This window comes from Phyllobates terribilis, unplaced genomic scaffold (assembly GCF_046119375.1).
Source record: "Phyllobates terribilis strain yellow unplaced genomic scaffold, ASM4611937v1 Scaffold_1__5_contigs__length_1240528914, whole genome shotgun sequence".
Classification (NCBI taxonomy): domain Eukaryota; kingdom Metazoa; phylum Chordata; class Amphibia; order Anura; family Dendrobatidae; genus Phyllobates; species Phyllobates terribilis.
In genome coordinates, this window is record NW_027362761.1 from 953050612 (window position 1) to 953069733 (window position 19122).

A 19122-nucleotide genomic window follows, 5' to 3' on the forward strand; every position below is an offset into this window, starting at 1 on the left:
ACCACCAGGGGTTAACGTCTGATGACGAGGGTTTGGATTCTGTTCGGACCCTACTTCGTCCGGGCCCAGATCAACTGAAAAAATTTTTTGGCATTGCTACACATGCTTTCCCCATCTCTTGAGTCTGTGAAGCTTTGTATCACACCTCTGATTCCCCGGAATAGAATGTGTGCACAGCTCTGCAGACTCGCCCATTTGTAGTTCCCCACAGTCAGTTGGGCAGTTGGAGAGTTGTGACGTGGGGGAAAACAAGGGTAATTGGGGTGCCACCTCTGGGGACTGTACTGTGTGTGATGTTAAGGTGGAGGAAGAGGAGCAGAGGCCACTTGATGCCACGCTTGTCATCCACTGGAGCACATATTCTTTCTGGTCATCTACAAAGCGTACCGCTGTCTTTGCATCACTGATTGGCCGTAGCTTGGATCTCTTCATACCTAACTGACTCGACATTCAGTGTCTCCTGCTCACACACCACCTCCTCATCTCGCCCCCTATGTGTCAGTGATTCAGTTCTAGGACCCCTGCTTTTCTCCATCTACGCCTTCGGCCTGGGACAGCTCCTACAGTCTCAAGGCTTTCAGTATCACCTCTATGTTGATGACACACAGATCTACCTCTCTGGACCTGATATCACCTCCTTACTAACCAGAATCCCACTATGTGAGTCCGCTATTTCAGCTTTCTTCTCTGCTAGATTGATAAAACTTTACATGGATAAAACCAAATTCATCATCTTTCCACCATCTCATTCCCCAACTGACCTATCCATGAAAGTCAATGGCTGCCCACTCTGATCTGTCCTTGAAAAGTCAGATCCAAGCCCTTTCCACTTGCTGCCGACTACAACTCCAAAATATCTCCGGTATTCACACATTCCTCAACCATGAATCTACAAAAACACCAGTGCATGTCCTCATTCTCACCCGCCTCGATTACTGCAAGCTCCTACTCTGTGGCCTTCCTTCTACCACTCTCGCACCCCTCCAATCTATCCTAAACTGTGCTGGCCGGCTAATCCACATGTTATCCCGCTATTCCCCGGCTTCTCCCCTTTCTCTGTCAATCCCTGCGCTGGCTCCCCAGCCATCGAAAACCTGTCTCCTCCATACATGTGTGACCTAGTCTCCCTGCATGCAACCTCCCATCCTTCCAAGATCTTCTCTACTTCCCTCTTATCTCTTCTTGCCACAATCCCATACAAGATTTGTCCCGTGCATCTCCCCTACTGTGTAACTCTGTATCCCAACACATCAGACTCTCGCCTACCCTGGAAACCTTGAAAAGGAAGCTGAAGACCCACTTCTTCTGACAAGCGTACAATCTACGGTAACCCTCGCTCCAGCATACCGCTAGACGACTAGCTGTACCCTGACATACTGTATCCTCACCCATCCCTTGTAGATTGTTTGTGCGCCCTCGCGGGCAGGGTCCACTCTCCTCTTGTACCAGTCAGTGACTCCTTTTCACATGTAAAGAGCCAGGGAATAAATGTCGCTGTAATAATAATAATTATAGTACTTGTACTCTGGGTCAATTGATGGCACTTTCCTGGTGTCTACCCCTAATTTGATGTGTTTTGGCAGCTTTTGGACCAGTTTGAAAGTGTTGTGTATGTGTTTGTTGTTGTCCCCCATTGAATCCTGTGACGTTCGTCAATGTTCGGCGAATTTTGCAAATTCGACAATTGTAATCTGACCCGAACATTGAAACATTCGCTCATCTCTGCTCACTAACATATCGCGAACAGGAACCTATACATTCTGATCAGAGGCGTAAGTAAAGTCTGATGGGCCTGGTGCAAGATAAATATATATATATCCTGGCATATATGTCCCTCATTATGGTCCCTTATCTTAGAGCCCCATACTGGTATATACAGTATATATCCCCCATTCTGGTGCTGTTATTTACTGTATAGAAAAAAAGTAAAGCATTACACTCCCCAGGGGTGAACACAGAAGTCATAGTGCCCCATAGTCCCCCCTACAGTATTATGCTCCTACTTATAGTATAATGCACTCCCCATACTCCTCCATACACTATAACCCCACAGTGCTCCATACAGTATAATGCACAGCCCTTAGTCCTCCCTATTGTATAATGTACTCCCCATACTCCTTCATATAGTATAATGCACCCTCAATAATCCACCATACAGTATAATGCACACCCTATAGTCATGCATGTAGTATAATGCACAGCCTATAGTCCTCTATATAGAATAATGCACAGCCCATTCTGAAATATGTGCCCCATCCTGGTATATGGCCCTCATCCTGGTATATATTCCCCATCCTGGTGTATGGCCCTCATCCTGGTATATGGCCCTCATCCTGGAATATGGCCATCATCCTGGAATATGGCCCTCATCCTGGTATATGTCCCCCATCCTGGTATATGGCCCCATCCTGGGCCCCCATCCTGATATATGGCCCCGCTGTTGGTCAATAGACAGAAAAAAAAAACGCTCCTACTCACCTTCCTAGCACTCACCATGCTGTGCGGCGTCCACATCTGAAGCTGGCAGCTGATTTTGGTTGATTTTGACAGGAGCGCATAACGTCACTGCCATGCGCCCCCGGCCGCCTCTGATTGGCCATCAGCATGTATTGCGGAGCATGGATCTGGCAAGTTTTTGCGCTGCAATACACTTCAGCTGAATGTGTGCCCGAGGATGCACATTCAGCTGAAATAGGGGCTGGCGCCGGCGAGCCCCTTATCCGCCGGGTACGTTATGCCCCTGATTCTGATGTTCTATTGTATACATGGCAGGAGCCAATATATTGTGATGACTTCACTATTATATACCACCAGGAGCCCTTACATTATAGTGTCTTTAACAGTGAAATGGCTAGAATGTATGGGCTGCAGTCAAGAACTGGAAGGAGACCATACATTGTAGGCTACATTCTGCTAGCTTCACTAACATATACCTGGAAAATGATCATAGATTCTGCTGGCTCCAATAATATATACCTAGCAGGAGCCCATACATTCTCCTGCCTCCAATAATATATACCAAAGACAAGAAAAATACCCAAATGATTGAAAGTAAATATATAAATCGCACAGTGCAAAAATAATAATAAATAATAAAGGGTATTTAGTTAACATAATTTTGATCAAAATATTGTAAAAGCTGTCCCGCCACGTCACGGCATCCCTTGTGGGACAGTCCTAACTCTAATATTAAAAACCTTACCATTTGTCAAGTGACATACATATGGACAAGGACAGAGAGACTGGATCCTTGGTGCAAGCATAAAACCGAGGCAGGATCAGCGTCCCAGCCCAGACAAAGGGCGGCCACACCCTTTTATATGCACTCAAGCATACTAACTGCAAAGAAAAAACCTGAAGGTGTGAACTGGAACATAAATTGATGTGCATGCAAAATGTAAATGCATGTTCACACAAGGCCATTAAAGAGAAACCAAAGACAAGAAAAATACCCAAATGATTGAAAGTAAATATATAAATCGCACAGTGCAAAAATAATAATAAATAATAAAGGGTATTTAGTTAACATAATTTTGATCAAAATAATGTAAAAGCTGTCCCGCCACGTCACGGCATCCCTTGTGGGACAGTCCTAACTCTAATATTAAAAACCTTACCATTTGTCAAGTGACATACATATGGACAAGGACAGAGAGACTGGATCCCTGGTGCAAGCATAAAACCGAGGCAGGATCAGCGTCCCAGCCCAGACAAAGGGCGGCCACACCCTTTTATATGCAGTCAAGCATACTAACTGCAAAGAAAAAACCTGAAGGTGTGAACTGGAACATAAATTGATGGCCTTGTGTGAACATGCATTTACATTTTGCATGCACATCAATTTATGTTCCAGTTCACACCTTCAGTTTTTTTCTCCAATAATATATACCTGACAGGAGCCCATACATTCTCCTACCTCCAATAATATATACCTGACAGGAGCCCATACATTCTGCTGCCTCCGATAATATATGAGAAACACAGTAGCCCACATGTTGAGATTCACACAAAGGCATTGTGGAGGAAATGCCACTCACACCCCATATCCGTGTCGCCAACTCGAACAAGATATATATATAAACAGGAGAAAAAGCGAGCGTATTGGCATAAAAAAAAACTTTATTAGTAATTCATATAAAATTCCATTAATAAATGGCAAGAAATATATAATGTAAAGTGCAGACATGCAGATAAAAAAAAAACACTAAATCTATATCCCAAAAGAAAGGGTAATATAGATATATTCAAGAAATTACATAAATATCAAAAAACACACAAGTATTACACACACATCCTCCAAAAGGGAGGAAATGTAATGAGTATTAAATAATAATGACAAAACAGTAGAGGTAGTAGAAAGAAATAGACCGGGGCCAAAAGAGGTGGTATACATGGACAATTAAATATACCACTGAGTATATGGGGATCACGTATACCATAGTCCAATGCCATTAATCAATTGCCATAGTGCATATCATGTACAGGACAATGGTGACTCCAATATTGTCACATGCAGAAAGGGGACCACATGAGGGCAGGTGTCTGTCGTGGAGGGCAGCCTCGACGCGCGTTTCGCGGGTGCTTTTTCGAGAGGCGTAGGTAAGAAAAGTACAAGGACCTTTTTAAATACATAACTCCGCCCCCTCCGGCCATCACATGTGTGGTCATGTGATGATTAAAGATGGCCGACAGTGGAATGGTGTGAACGGCGCATGCGCCGGGATAATCACCACCCATCATGACGTGGGCGAAACCCAGAAGCGTCACCAAGACCACATCCGGGAGGCGCGCCAAAGCCATAAAGATAGATGACGCAAGGACGAGGGACGCGAGCCACCCAGCGCATGCGCACAACAGCATATCACAGCCGTTCGCCGTATCACAATGTAACAGTCCCCAGCTCCGTGCATTAGCATCCATATACTAGATGACATAGGGGTTAACAACATATAATGGCCACTGTAGTGGTAACAGGCCACTATAGTTAAAGAGGAATTGAATAGTAGAGAAGTATAAAAAAGGAGGGGGGAAAGAAAGAGATAAAAAAATATATAGAAACTAGTACATATCAATAGCACAATTTACAAAGAAAGCAAAAAACAAAAAACAACAGACTGATGAACAGACAAATATATCGTTGTGGGTTGCTCCTCCAAAGAAATTGCTGTGGAGGAAACTCCAATATCCCAGATGTCTGGACATCAGAACAAAGGTCAGGTGGGGTCCTTGAAGAAAAATCACAGACAAAAAAATAAGCAAAAATGAAAAATCAATAAAGAAAATATTAAAAAGACAGAAGACCAAATAAGCCCCCATATGTTAAAATATACAGCAGGGGTCGCAGGAGAGCATATCAATCAGGTCCATCAGATATCACATTGTCCAAGAATAGGATATGGAATAAATCAAATGGTAGAATATTAGATAAATTGCAGAACTAGGATGAGTCAAATCAAAGAAATGGCGCAAACCCCAGGCTCTCATTCAGACCCTGTGGCGCCATAGTATCCAAGGTAATGATCCACCTCGCCTCCTTTTGTGCCAGGAGGCGTTTGGCATTCCCACCCCGAGAGCCCAGGCCAACCACATCAATGCCCCGTATTTTCAGTGACCGCGGATCACAATTGTGAGCAGTCCTGAAATGTCGAGGCAGTGTCTTGATCTCCCGGGGATCAGTGGCCAACCGGGCCGCACCAATGTCCCTGACGTGTTCACGAACCGATACGTAGCTCCCTAGATGTTAAACCAACATATATTAACCCGCACCCACATGTGGCATAATATACCACATGTGTGGTGCTACAGGACACATAGTGGCGAATATCAAAATGGTGGGAGCCGTCAGAGCTCGTGAACGACGTACTACGTAGGACATTGGTGCAGGCCAAGCAGTGTCCACATGGGAAGGTACCCATCCTAGGGCCACGGGATCCGAAAGGGTTAGATGTAGGGGGAATATAGTGGCTAGTAACTAATAACTCCCCTAGAGTGCTCGACCGTCGTGGTGTCATACACGGAGCATCTCCAATGTATTCCCGAAGGGAAGGCTCCGCATTCAAAATGTTCCAATGCCGAGAGAGGATCCGCCGCATAGCCCCCCACTCATGATTGAATGTAGAGATGTAGCGGATCCTCTCCGGTCCCCCATGTGTGTGTCTGGGAGGGGGATGAATGAGATGGTCACGGGAGGTATTACGGGCCCTCACATAGCCACGGCCAATACATCGATTGCTATAGCCACGTTGTCGGAAACGTTCAGCCAAATCGGAGGCCCGTTGCTCGAAGTTGGAGTTTGTGGAGCAGATCCGCCTCACCCTGAGGAACTGTCCAACCGGGACAGCCCGAATAGTTGACAAATCATGTGCAGATGTAGCATGTATCAGAGAATTCACTGAGGTAGGCTTTCTGAACAAGTCAGTCTGGATACGATATTCTGAATCCACTTCAAGTGTAATATCCAGAAACTCGATCCGCTTAGGATGGCAAGTATACGTCAGCTTCACAGCACGATCATTAGAATTTAGACGTGCCATGAAGTCGTCGAGCTCCTCCACCGTCCCACGGCAAAAAAAATAAAATGTCATCAATATACCTCATCCATGACACGACATGGACCGCGCCCTGCGTCCCCTCATCACCAAAGATGTCCCTCTCCCAAGCACCCAGGAAGAGATTGGCATACGAGGGGACATGGGCCGCCCCCATCGCCGTGCCACGGATTTGGAGGTATATTCTATCTTTAAATAAGAAATAATTATGGCAAAGGACAAACTGGAGCAGCTCAAGGATGAATTCTCTGGAAGGGCCGCTCAGGTTGGAGCCCCCCAGGAAGAGGCGGGCCGCAGACAAACCAAGATCGTGGCTAATGCAAGTATAAAGGCTCTCGACGTCGGCCGGAGCCCATACATTCTCCTGCCTCCAATAATATTTACCTGACAGGAGCCCATACATTCTGCAGGCTCCAATAATATATACCTGGTAGGAGCCCATACATTCTGCTGGATCCAATAATATATACCTGACAGGAGCCCATAGATTCTCCTGCCTCCAATAATATATACCTGACAGGAGCCCATACATTCTGCTGCCTCCAATAATATATACCTGACAGGAGCCCATACATTCTCCTGCCTCCAATAATATATACCTGACAGGAGCCCATACATTCTGCTGCCTCCAATAATATATACCTGACAGGAACCCATACATTCTGCTGCCTCCAATAATATATACCTGACAGGAGCCCATAGATTCTGCTGCCTCCAATAATATATATCTGGTAGGAGCCCATAGATTCTGCTGCCTCCAATAATATATACCTGACAGGAGCCCATAGATTCTGCTGCCTCCAATAATATATACCTGACAGGAGCCCATACATTCTCCTGCCTCCAATAATATTTACCTGACAGGAGCCCATACATTCTGCAGGCTCCAATAATATATACCTGGTAGGAGCCCATACATTCTGCTGGATCCAATAATATATACCTGACAGGAGCCCATAGATTCTCCTGCCTCCAATAATATATACCTGACAGGAGCCCATACATTCTGCTGCCTCCAATAATATATACCTGACAGGAGCCCATACATTCTCCTGCCTCCAATAATATATACCTGACAGGAGCCCATACATTCTGCTGCCTCCAATAATATATACCTGACAGGAACCCATACATTCTGCTGCCTCCAATAATATATACCTGACAGGAGCCCATAGATTCTGCTGCCTCCAATAATATATATCTGGTAGGAGCCCATAGATTCTGCTGCCTCCAATAATATATACCTGACAGGAGCCCATAGATTCTGCTGCCTCCAATAATATATACCTGACAGGAGCCCATACATTCTCCTGCCTCCAATAATATTTACCTGACAGGAGCCCATACATTCTGCAGGCTCCAATAATATATACCTGGTAGGAGCCCATACATTCTGCTGGATCCAATAATATATACCTGGTAGGAGCCCATACATTCTGCTGGATCCAATAATACATACCTGACAGGAGCCCATACATTCTGCTGCCTCCAATAATATATACCTGACAGGAGCCCATACATTCTGCTGCCTCCAATAATATATACCTGACAGGAGCCCATAGATTCTGCAGGCTCCAATAATATATACCTGGTAGGAGCCCATACATTCTGCTGCCTCCAATAATATATACCTGACAGGAGCCCATACATTCTGCTGCCTCCAATAATATATACCTGACAGGAGCCCATACATTCTCCTGCCTCCAATAATATATACCTGACAGGAGCCCATACATTCTGCTGCCTCCAATAATATATACCTGACAGGAGCCCATACATTCTCCTGCCTCCAATAATATATACCTGACAGGAGCCCATACATTCTGCTGCCTCCAATAATATATACCTGACAGGAGCCCATACATTCTCCTGCCTCCAATAATATATACCTGACAGGAGCCCATACATTCTCCTGCCTCCAATAATATATACCTGACAGGAGCCTATACATTCTAGCGTCTTCCCTAGTGAGCGAGCCTGAATGTATGGGCAGTAGTCAGGACCTGGAAGGAGCCCATACATTCTAGGCTCAACCCTCCCGGCCGACGCCTCCATCACGCCCTGTACACAGACGTCGTAATAACTAGTGCGGCCTCTGCTCGGCTGATACTACGACACCGCCTGCTTTACAGTCACATGACTTGAAGATGTCACCTGACCATGTGACGTCAGAAGGTCCTTCCGCGGTATGAGACTTACCGCACAATATGGCGGCGCTGTGTGTAGGAGCAGTGACTAGTGGCGATTACCTGTGACCGATATTGTAGCTGAGTGACTTCTACTCCGCTGTGTCTGTTACTGCCGACTGATGCTGCAGGTCCTGCTGTACCGAGTCAGTGACAGGTGAGTGCAATGGCAGCCGGAAGAGGTGAGGGGATGACCGGAGAGCTGCTCTGCTCCCCGGCCGCTGGGGACTACGTGCAGTGACGGTAGTGCTGAGCCTGCTGTGTGCTGGCCGGCATTGTGCAGGAGGAGCTCTCATCACCTCAGTATGAGGGAGTGCTGGGATGGCAGCCGAGCTCCCTGCTGTCAGCCCCACAGCACGGGGCCTTCACCATATATTCCCTGATGGGCTCCTAAACTAAAGCCTTAAAAGGATTGTCCACTAGTGGATTGCCCTGTATGACCGGCCCTAAGGTGCTACATAAAATAAGTCTATGCTCCCCTCCCTCCTCCGCCCTGTGCCCCCCTCAGCCGTGTGACCCCCTCAGCTGCTCTCAACTCTGTGACCCCCATGCTCCCCTCAGCCCTGTGCCGCTCTCAGCTCCTTGACCCCCTCAGCGCTGTGCCTCCCTCCTTCTCTCTCAGCCTCGTGCCCCTCTCAGCTCTGTGACCCCCCCACCCGATGCCCCTCTCAGCCCTGTGACCCCCATGCCCCTCTCAGCCCTGTGACCCCCTCAGCTGCTCTCAGCCCTGTGACCCCCATGCTCCCCTCAGCCCCGTGCCTCCCCCCAGCCCCGTGCCCCTCTCAGCCATCAGGCGGCAGCGGTCATGTGACATTGTTTATGTTAGGAGACCGGTGGGGGACACAGGGTTGAGAGCTGAGGAGCAGCGTGGTCCAGGAGGAAAGTTTATTTTTTTGTTTTTTTTATGTAGCTACTTTGGCACATTCATAAAGGATTGCACAACCTCTTTAATGCCCTCGTGCACTTTAGAGAAAAGTCTTGCTGCTGATTTAAACAAGACCGGCCCGAGTATCTTATATCTATGAGGGTCAACCGACACTTCCCCGAAAGAGATCAGGGTGAAAAAAGGGTGTTGAATTTTAAAGCGCACCTGTCAGCACGATTGTGCTCAGTAAACCACATACACTGTCAGGTGGGCGACATTACACTGAGTAAAATGATACCTTGGTTGATGACATCTGTCCTGTGGTTCTTGTGTAATCTTTGCTATCAGTTTGGAGATAATGATATGCTCGTGCTCCGGGGGGCCTGTGGGGGAACCTCAATCTCGTGCTCTGCTCATGTATTCATCTGTATGCTCTTATGGCAGCTGACTGTGCCTTCACTGACCTACTTCCTATTTTACCTAGCCCCGCACTACTAGACGCAGTATGTAAAATAGGAGGCAAGTCAGTATTCTGACATAAGAGCATACACATGAATATGTAGTAGAGCTCCCCCTGGTAGCTGCTCATTCCCCGTTGAAAACGCTCACGTGTACGGGGTCAGCTGGAATAGATGTCAGCCATTGAAGGTGTACCGATATCTTTAGTTTTAGAGGCTTTGGTTCCCAGGAGTCGGCCTGCTCACCTGTACCTGCTCATGATGCCAGTGACTAGCCTGTGTATAGCGCTGCAGAATATGCTGGCGTTATACAATCTGCAGGAAATAAGCAATGGATGGTCAGCCTGTGTCTATGAATGAAGTGGCTCTGCCCTGATAGTGTTGTATATCTTCTACTTATAAAGGATCGCTCAGGCCAGGTCTGTGTATGGCGGCCATTGTACACAAACCTTCATGTTCTATTTCCATTTTTTGGCCCGGTGCCCACACGGTTGTGTATTTCCTCTTGTCACTGCTGCAGTGTTCATTGTGCAACACTTACTATGTGACAGTATGGCGCAAGAGCAGTAGCTAACCTTATATAGGTACACTTGCCAGAAAAATTAAGTGAACCCTTTGGAATTCCCTAGATTCCTGCATTTACCACTAGTAAAGTGTGACGTGATTGTTAATGATAGAAGATCACAAACTAAACTGACAACACATGATAATCTTTCAGTGCAAATGCATCTTAAATGTCCACAGTGCTCAGAGAAAGTTAGTGCACCCCAGCCAGAAATTAACCCCTTCATAAGCAGGTGATTTTTATTTATTTTTCTTCCCTTTTTTGAGCTTTTGTGCCCCCCCCCCCTCCCTCATCTTTCAAGAACCAAACATCTTTATTTTTCTGTCGACATAGCCATGAGGGTTTGTTTTTTTGTGGGCTGAGTTCTAGTTTTACATGGCTCTGTTCATTTTACTATACATTATACTGTACCCTACAACAAAAATCCACTTTCAGTGTTATAAAACACAATTCTGCTTTTGCTTTTCTGTTTTTGGTCATGTTTTTATGGTGTTCATTAACCCCTTAGTGACCACCAATACGTGTTTTTACTGACCTGTGAGATATGAGACTAGCGTCCCCCGACAGGTGACAATCCTTTAGCTGTACACTATCGTTGACAGCTTGCTGCATCAGCCATGATAAGTGTTGGCACCGACCATGGCCATTTAACCCCTTAGATGCTGCTGTCAATAGTGACTATAGCTTCTAAATGGTTAACAGAGTGCAGGGGGGGGGTTCCTCTTTTACCCCATTGGCACCCTGTATCTTGGTTGTGTGGTCCTGATTTACTATGGCAGTTCATGATCAAATAACCGCCTTAGAGTCTGCCGGCTATAGTGACCTGATCAAAAGTTATCAACATTTAGGTGGTAAAAATAAACTTTTTCAGTCCTGTCATGCCACTTTTCATTAATTTCTGAAAAGCACCTGAAGGGTTAATGATCGAGCTGAAAGCAATTTTGAATACTGTGAGGGGTGCAGTTTTTAAAATGGTATCACTTTTGGAAGGTTTCTAATATATAGGATCCCCAAAGTCACTTCAAAACTGCTCAGGTCCCTAAAAAAATAAGTTTTGTAAATTTCCTTAAAAAAATGAAAAATTACTGCTGCATTTATAACCCCTCTAAAATGCTAACAAAATAAAGCAACATTTTACAAATGGTGCTGATGTAAAGCAGACATGAGGGAAGTGTTATTTATTAGTTTTTGTGTGATATGACTATTGGGATTAAAGGGATAATCATTCAAAGTTTGAAAATTGCAAATTTTTTTATTTTTTTTTGTCACATTTCTGATATGTTTTGCATTTATTTATAACAATATCATCCTACATTTACCATTATTATAAAGTGTCACAAAAAAACAGTCTCAAAAGCAATGGGACATGTTGAAGCATTCCAGAGTTATTACTGCATTAAGTGAGACTGGTCAGATTTAAAAAAATTGGTCTGGTCACTAAGGGGTTGAAATACCTGCCAGCATATTTCCCCAGGTCAGTACAATTTCAGTGATACCAAGCACGTGTGAGTGTAGATAGATTTATAGATAGATTTTTTTTAAAAAAACTTACTTACAAACCTTAGCTTTTTTTTTTATCACCACTTTGAGACCTGTGACTCTTTTATTTTATCGTTGATGGATCTGTGTGAGCTTGTTTTTTCCGTAGCAAGCTGACTTCTTTTGGATGCCAATTTGGGTTACATACAGGTGCCTCTCACTAAATTAGAATATCATCAGAAATTTAGTTTATTTCAGTTCTTCAATACAAAAAATGAAACTCCTATATTATATAGAGTCATTACTAACAGTGATCTATTTCAAGTGTTTATTTCTGTTAATGTTGATGATTATGGCTTACAGCCAATGAAAACACAAAAGTCAATATCTCAGTAAATTAGGATACTTTATAACACCAGCTTGAAAAATGTTTTTAAAATCCGAAATGTTGACTACTGAAATGATATTCAGTAAATGCACTCAATACTTGGTCGGGGCTCCTTTTGCATCAATTACTACATCAATGCGGCGTGGCATGGAGGCGATCAGCCTGTGGCACTGCTGAGGTGTTATGGAAGCCCAGGTGGCTTTGATAGCAGCCTTCAGCTCATCTGCATTGTTGGGTCTGGTGTCTCTCATCTTCCTCTTGACAATATCCCTTAGATTCTCTATGGGGTTAAGGTCAGGCGAATTTGCTGGCCAATCAAGCACAGTGATACTGTTGTTTTTAAACCAGGTATTGGTACTTTTGGCAGTGTGGACAGGTGCCAAGTCCTGCAGGAGAATGAAATTTCCATCTCCAAAAAGCTTGTCGGCAGAGGGAAGCATGAAGTGCTCTAAACTTTCCTGGTAGACGGCTGTGCTGACTTTGGTCTTGATAAAACACAGTGGACCTACACCAGCAGATGACATGGCTCCCCAAACCATCACTGATTGTGGAAACTTCACACTAGACCTCAAGCAGCTTGGATTGTGTGCCTCTCCACTCTTCCTCCAGACTCTGGGACCTTGATTTCCTTATGAAAATTGGAACTCTGGGACCTTGTGGAGGGTGTCAATGACTGCCTGCTGGACATATGTCAAGTCAGCAGTCTTCCCCATGATTGCATGATTGTGGAGCCTACTGAAACAGACTAAGGGACCTTTTTAAATGCTTAGGAAGCCTTGCAGGTGTTTTCTGTTAATTATTGTAATTTACTGAGATAATGACTTTTGTGTTTTCATTGGCTGTAAGCCATAATTATCAAGATTAACAGAAATAAACACTTGAAATAGATCACTCTGTTTGTAATGACTATATAAAATAGATGAGTTTCACTTTTTGTATTGAAGAACTGAAATAAATTAACTTTTTAGTGAGATGCACCTGTATGATGTTTTAATCACTTGTTATTACATTTTTAGGGAGATGCGGCGACTGAAAAAATATCCCAGAATTCTAGCACTTAGATTTTTTTTCTCTTTACCGGTTTTACCTTATGTATTAAATAATTTTATCTTTTGATCCATCAGACTTTTATGGACAAGAGAATGCCAAGAGTGTGCAAAGCAGTCATCAAAGCAAAAGGTGGCTACTTTGAAGAACCTAGAATATAAGACATATTTTCAGTTGTTTCACACTTTTTTGTTAAGTATATAATTCCACATGTGTTAATTCATAGTTTTGATGCCTTCAGTGTGAATGTACAATTTCCATAGTCATGAAAATACAGAAAAATCTTTAAATGAGAAGGTGTGCAAACTTTTGGTCTGTACTGTATGTGTGTGTGTATGTGTAGATATCTATCTATCTATCTAAACGGTGACTAACCACTAAGTATTCATATGCATAGTGGATCATAGTCATTTCCAGTTCTATAATAGACCAATATGAAGAGTGGTATCACATTTATGCTAGCCAAAGCGAGTAAATGAGAGAAGTTGATTACTCATTTTAATATCCAGGAACACATCACTCCATTTCCCCAACGCGCGTTTCGTGTCACTCGCTTCCTCAGGGGATGTGGCTACAATCCGATGACGTCCTTTTATGAACAGCCCGTCAGTCACATGTTCACATTTGTCGAAGATAATGGCTTTGAACTAACAGATCTTTTAAATTCTTACTTTTTCTAGACGTCATTGGGGGAAAATCAGATATTTTGCCAAAGTAGATTCTGTTTTTAAAATCTGCCAGTGTCGTCGTAAGATTGTTCTCAGGGAATCCCACTCTCCATTGAATGTCGAAATGAATAGCGCCTTATTGTCAGTCCTCTTCTCGGCTGAGGATCGAAGCAAAAAATCGTGTGAAGTTTTTTAGCACAAGTATAACTGTTTTTGATACATCTATTACTATAGCCTCCTCTATGTCAAAATCTACTTTTAAGATCTTCCGCTTGTACTTCAAATTTAGGGTAAGTTGAACATATCCATTTCATTCTGAGGAATTGTCTGACTGTAATGGCCTTTATAGTAGTGAGATGATGACTAGATGTAGCATGCAATAAGGTGGGTTTTCAGTAAACGTCTGACGTAATTGTGAATTTGAGTCTATATCAATAAGGATATCAAGAAATTCCACTCTTCTCTTATTGCCTTAATAAGTTTGGTATTAAACAAATTCATATTAAGCTGCTCCATGAACTGCTGTAGAAGGTCCTTCCCACCCTGCCAAATCTAAAAAATAGCATCTATATACTAATGTGTTGGTGTATATTATGAAAATGACTAGTTCTCTTATGATGCCTACAAGTTGGGCTTCATAGGACTTGGATGGGGCCTTCAACTCATTGACACCCCACAATTGTGCTATTTATATGCCATTATTACGGCATTTGAATGGTCGAACTGTAGCTTGCTGCTGTTACAGGAAGATGATATGATCTCCAAGGTATGACAAGTACTTTTCTCCTGATCCCGCTCCATACATCGGCACCTGAGTTGTGACATACTACTCCCCCCCCACGTCGGGAGGGGTCACTAACCTCTAGAAGCCCTTTAGCAGTGATCGCCTTCACCAAATGTATTTTAAAGTTGTAAATAAGAGTTGCACAATGAAGAAGAAGAAATCCTTCCTCCCTGCTAATGTATTTCAGGCCATGAATATTTCTGGGGTACCTTGTGAGCACAGTCCTCCTCAGGACATGCGACGGCTTCTCAACAGCTTTCAGGACTGAGACTTGGCAACTACACATTTCTTGTTTTTCTCCTGCCCTTGGGGAGTTTGCACAAAGACGTACTTTGTACATCTCTTTGGGTGTTATTAGTTCTATTGTGTTTGTCTATAATTGACTCTCGGATAATAATCAGACTGAATTTTATTAGTAATCAATGCAGAAATAAATGTAATTCTAAAGGGTTGACTTACTTTTCCTTGCAAATGTTTTCAATCTAGATACGTGGTGGATATCAATCTATCGGAATCTCTGTAGCATTCGTGGTATTCGATATTTGTGTTGATTCACAGGTATTTCTGCATTTTTGGTAAACGAGGATATTGACAGCGTTGGACTTTTCCACATGTCATCCCTTATGTTGGGGGACATATGTTTTTCATTGCATTTTTGGTGGGGAGTATAGCAACCAAAAAAACTCTTATTCTGATGTGTTGATATTTTTTTTGTATGTTTCAGCGGGCACCATATGAAATAAATATGTTTATATATTTTTAATTTGGACAATTCTGCACACAGCTTTACCAAATGTCAGGTTTTTCTTTTATTTTTTACTTCTCATTTTACACTTGGGAGGGGGAGGTGGGTGATGTAAACTTTTATACATTTGTTTACAAATGTTTTTCTTTTTTTGTCATTTTTTTCTCATTCTACAGTGGTGGCCAAAACTATTGGCACCCCTGCAATTCTGTCAGATAATACTCAGTTTCTTCCTGAAAATGATTGCAATCACAAATTCTTTGGTATTATTCTCTTCATTTAATTTGTCTTCAATGAAAAAACACAAAAAGAATTGTCCTAAAGCCAAATTGGATATAATTCCACACCAAACCTAAAAAAGGGGGTGGACAAAAGTATTGGCACTGTTTGAAAAATCAAGTGATGCTTCTACAGGTGTAATTAACAGCACCTGTAACTTACCTGTGGCACCTAACAGGTGTTGGCAATAACTAAATCACACTTGCAGCCAGTTAACATGGATTAAAGTTGACTCAACTTCTGTCCTGTGTCCTTGTGTGTACCACATTGAGCATGGAGAGAAGAAAGAAGACCAAAGAACTGTCTGAGGACTTGAGAAACCAAATTGTGAGGAAGCATGAGCAATCTCAAGGCTACAAGTCCATCTCCAAAGACCTGAATGTTCCTGTGTCTTCCGTGCGCAGTGTCATCAAGAAGTTTAAAGCCCATGGCACTGTGGCTAACCTCCCTAGATGTGGACGGAAAAGAAAAATTGACGAGAGATTTCAACGCAAGATTGTGCGGATGGTGGATAAAGAACCTCGACTAACATCCAAACAAGTTCAAGCTGCCCTGCAGTCCGAGGGTACAACAGTGTCAACCCGTACTATTCATCGGCGTCTGAATGAAAAGGGACTGTATGGTAGGATACCCAGGAAGACCCCACTTCTTACCCCGAGACATTAAAAAGCGAGGCTGGAGTTTGCCAAAACTTACCTGAGAAACCTAAAACGTTTTGGAAGAATGTTCTCTGGTCAGATGAGACAAAAGTAGAGCTTTTTGGGGAAAAAGCATCAACATAGAGTGTACAGGAAAAAAAAAGAGGCATTCAAAGAAAAGAACATGTGCCCTACAGTCAAACATGGCGGAGGTTCCCTGATGTTTTGGGGTTGCTTTGCTGCCTCTGGCACTGGACTGCTTGACCGTGTGCATGGCATTATGAAGTCTGAAGACTACCAACAAATTTTGCAGCATAATGTAGGGCCCAGTGTGAGAAAGCTGGGTCTCCCTCAGAGGTCATGGGTCTTCCAGCAGGACAATGACCCAAAACACACTTCCAAAAGCACTATAAAATGGTTTGAGAGAAAGCACTGGAGACTTCTAAGGTGGCCAGCAATGAGTCCAGACCTGAATCCCATAGAACACCCGTGGAGAGATCTCAAAATGGCAGGTTGGAGAAGGCACCCTTCAAATATCAGGGACCTGGAGCAGTTGGCCAAAGAAGAATGGTCTACAATTCCAGCAGAGCATTGTAAGAAACTCATTGATGGTTACCGGAAGCGGTTGTTCGCAGTTATTTTGGCTAAAGGTTGTGCAACCAAGTATTAGGCTGAGGGTGCCAATACTTTTGTCCGGCCCATTTTTGGAGTTTTGTGTGAAATGATCAATGATTTGATTTTTGCTTCATTCTCTTTTGTGTTTTTTCCTTGCAAGCAAATTAAATGAAGATAATAATACCAAAGAATTTGTGATTGCAATCATTTTCAGGAAGAAACTGAGTATTATCTGATAGAATTGCAGGGGTGCCAATACTTTTGGCCACCACTGTATTAGGACTTGAACTTGCAATTTCTTGTTTGTCTAGCTTCCATCGCAACCTATCTACGCCCCATAATCAAGTCACGTGGTGGGGGGAGACATGAACACCAGTCTTCAAGGCCTTTTAAATGCATTTAAGTGGTTAGACTGATTAATTATCACTGATCACATTAGTTACTCACTGGAGCCGGATGTGTACAAGCCGACAACTGCGCTGTATGGTGCATACTCAGCTCCTGAGCCTGCTCCATGTAGAGATGGCTAATGGCTGCGTACATGTACAACAGCCATCGCTAAGGGGTAGTGTCCTCCCAACCAGTGGCTCTGGAGTCGCTTGTGTCCACATATCAGTTGTAAGCTCCTGATTATATTGTCACAACATTGCTAGAACTTGGTACATGAATCAAAACCATAATGACTGCCACTTGACACCCAAGTAGGGATTCTGTCAATTGTCATATCTTTACAGGTTAGACCTGCTCACCTCACTTCCACTTAGTACTCCTCCTTGCAGGTGTTGGTGGCATCAGCACCTGCCCCGCTCATCTCTCCATATGGAAGTGACTTCATGACACAGCTAAATGTTGGTTTTCTTTTTATTCTTTTTAGATGCAAGTCTTGCTTTTTTGGTCAAAATGGACAAGATTTTGGAAGGTTTAGTGACATCTTCTCATCCTTTAAACCTGAAGAAAGTTATCGTCAAAAAGGTTGTTGAATCTGCTGAGAACTCAATCAATGAGGAGCAATGCAAAGCTATGTTCTCCTTGACCACCCGATTGGTATTGGAGGGTGAAGACTGTTTTCAGAAGCAAGTCGGGCACCAGGTTTTGGAAGCATATGCAAGATATCACCGTGCAGAATTTGAGAACTTTTTCAATAGAAATTTTGTTTTAACCCTCTTACAAGAAGGTTATGGGTCTTTAGATCGTAAAGATGTAGGCATTATTGACTACATTCACAGCGGACTTAAGTTGATCATGAGTTGTCCTTCAGTTCTGGATATCTTTGCTGTTCTCCAAGTGGAAGTTCTGAGAATAGTCTGTGAAAGACCAGAGGCATTTTTGTGTGCTAGGTTAAGTGAGCTTCTGAGTGACTTTGTACAATGTGTCCCAAAAGGTAAAATGTCCATCTCCTTCTGCCAGCAGCTAGTTAGGACCATTGGACATTTTCAATGTATTTCAACACTGGAGAAGGAATTACGGGAATATGTTTCTCAAGTCACCAAAGTTAGTAGCTTGCTACAGAATATCTGGAAGGCTGAGCCATGCACTTTACTGCCTTCCTTACAAGAAGTGTTTGCCATTATTTCTTCTACAGGTAAGGCAAGATATGTAAAGATCTGATCTGTAGACCTTTTTGGCCAGTTAGCAAAATCTGTGATGATGCGCATGTGATCTGCTTAGACTTATATTATATGCTACCAAGCAGTCAGATATTCTGGTGTGGTACATTGCACATGCACCCTGGGCGATACTTCCTGACACTGTGTAGCTGCCCCAACTACTGCTCTGGCCAGTTCGTAAACAATGTCATAAGGTCTCACTTTGCGGGAGAATGAGAGTGTAGGTACGCTTAAACCTTCAACGTATTCT

At 43.5% G+C, this 19122-nt stretch overlaps 1 protein-coding gene across 1 annotated transcript in view; it reads left to right on the forward strand.

Moving 5' to 3' along the window:
- The first annotated feature begins 8674 nt into the window (after positions 1-8674).
- Positions 8675-19122, forward strand: part of USP38 (ubiquitin specific peptidase 38) — a 50747-nt gene continuing 40299 nt past the window's right edge. The window contains exons 1-2 of the mRNA XM_073642257.1: positions 8675-8891; positions 18140-18847. Of these exons, the coding sequence (XP_073498358.1) occupies positions 18166-18847 (682 nt within the window). The 5' untranslated portion in view covers positions 8675-8891; positions 18140-18165. The remainder of the gene's footprint in view (positions 8892-18139; positions 18848-19122) is intronic.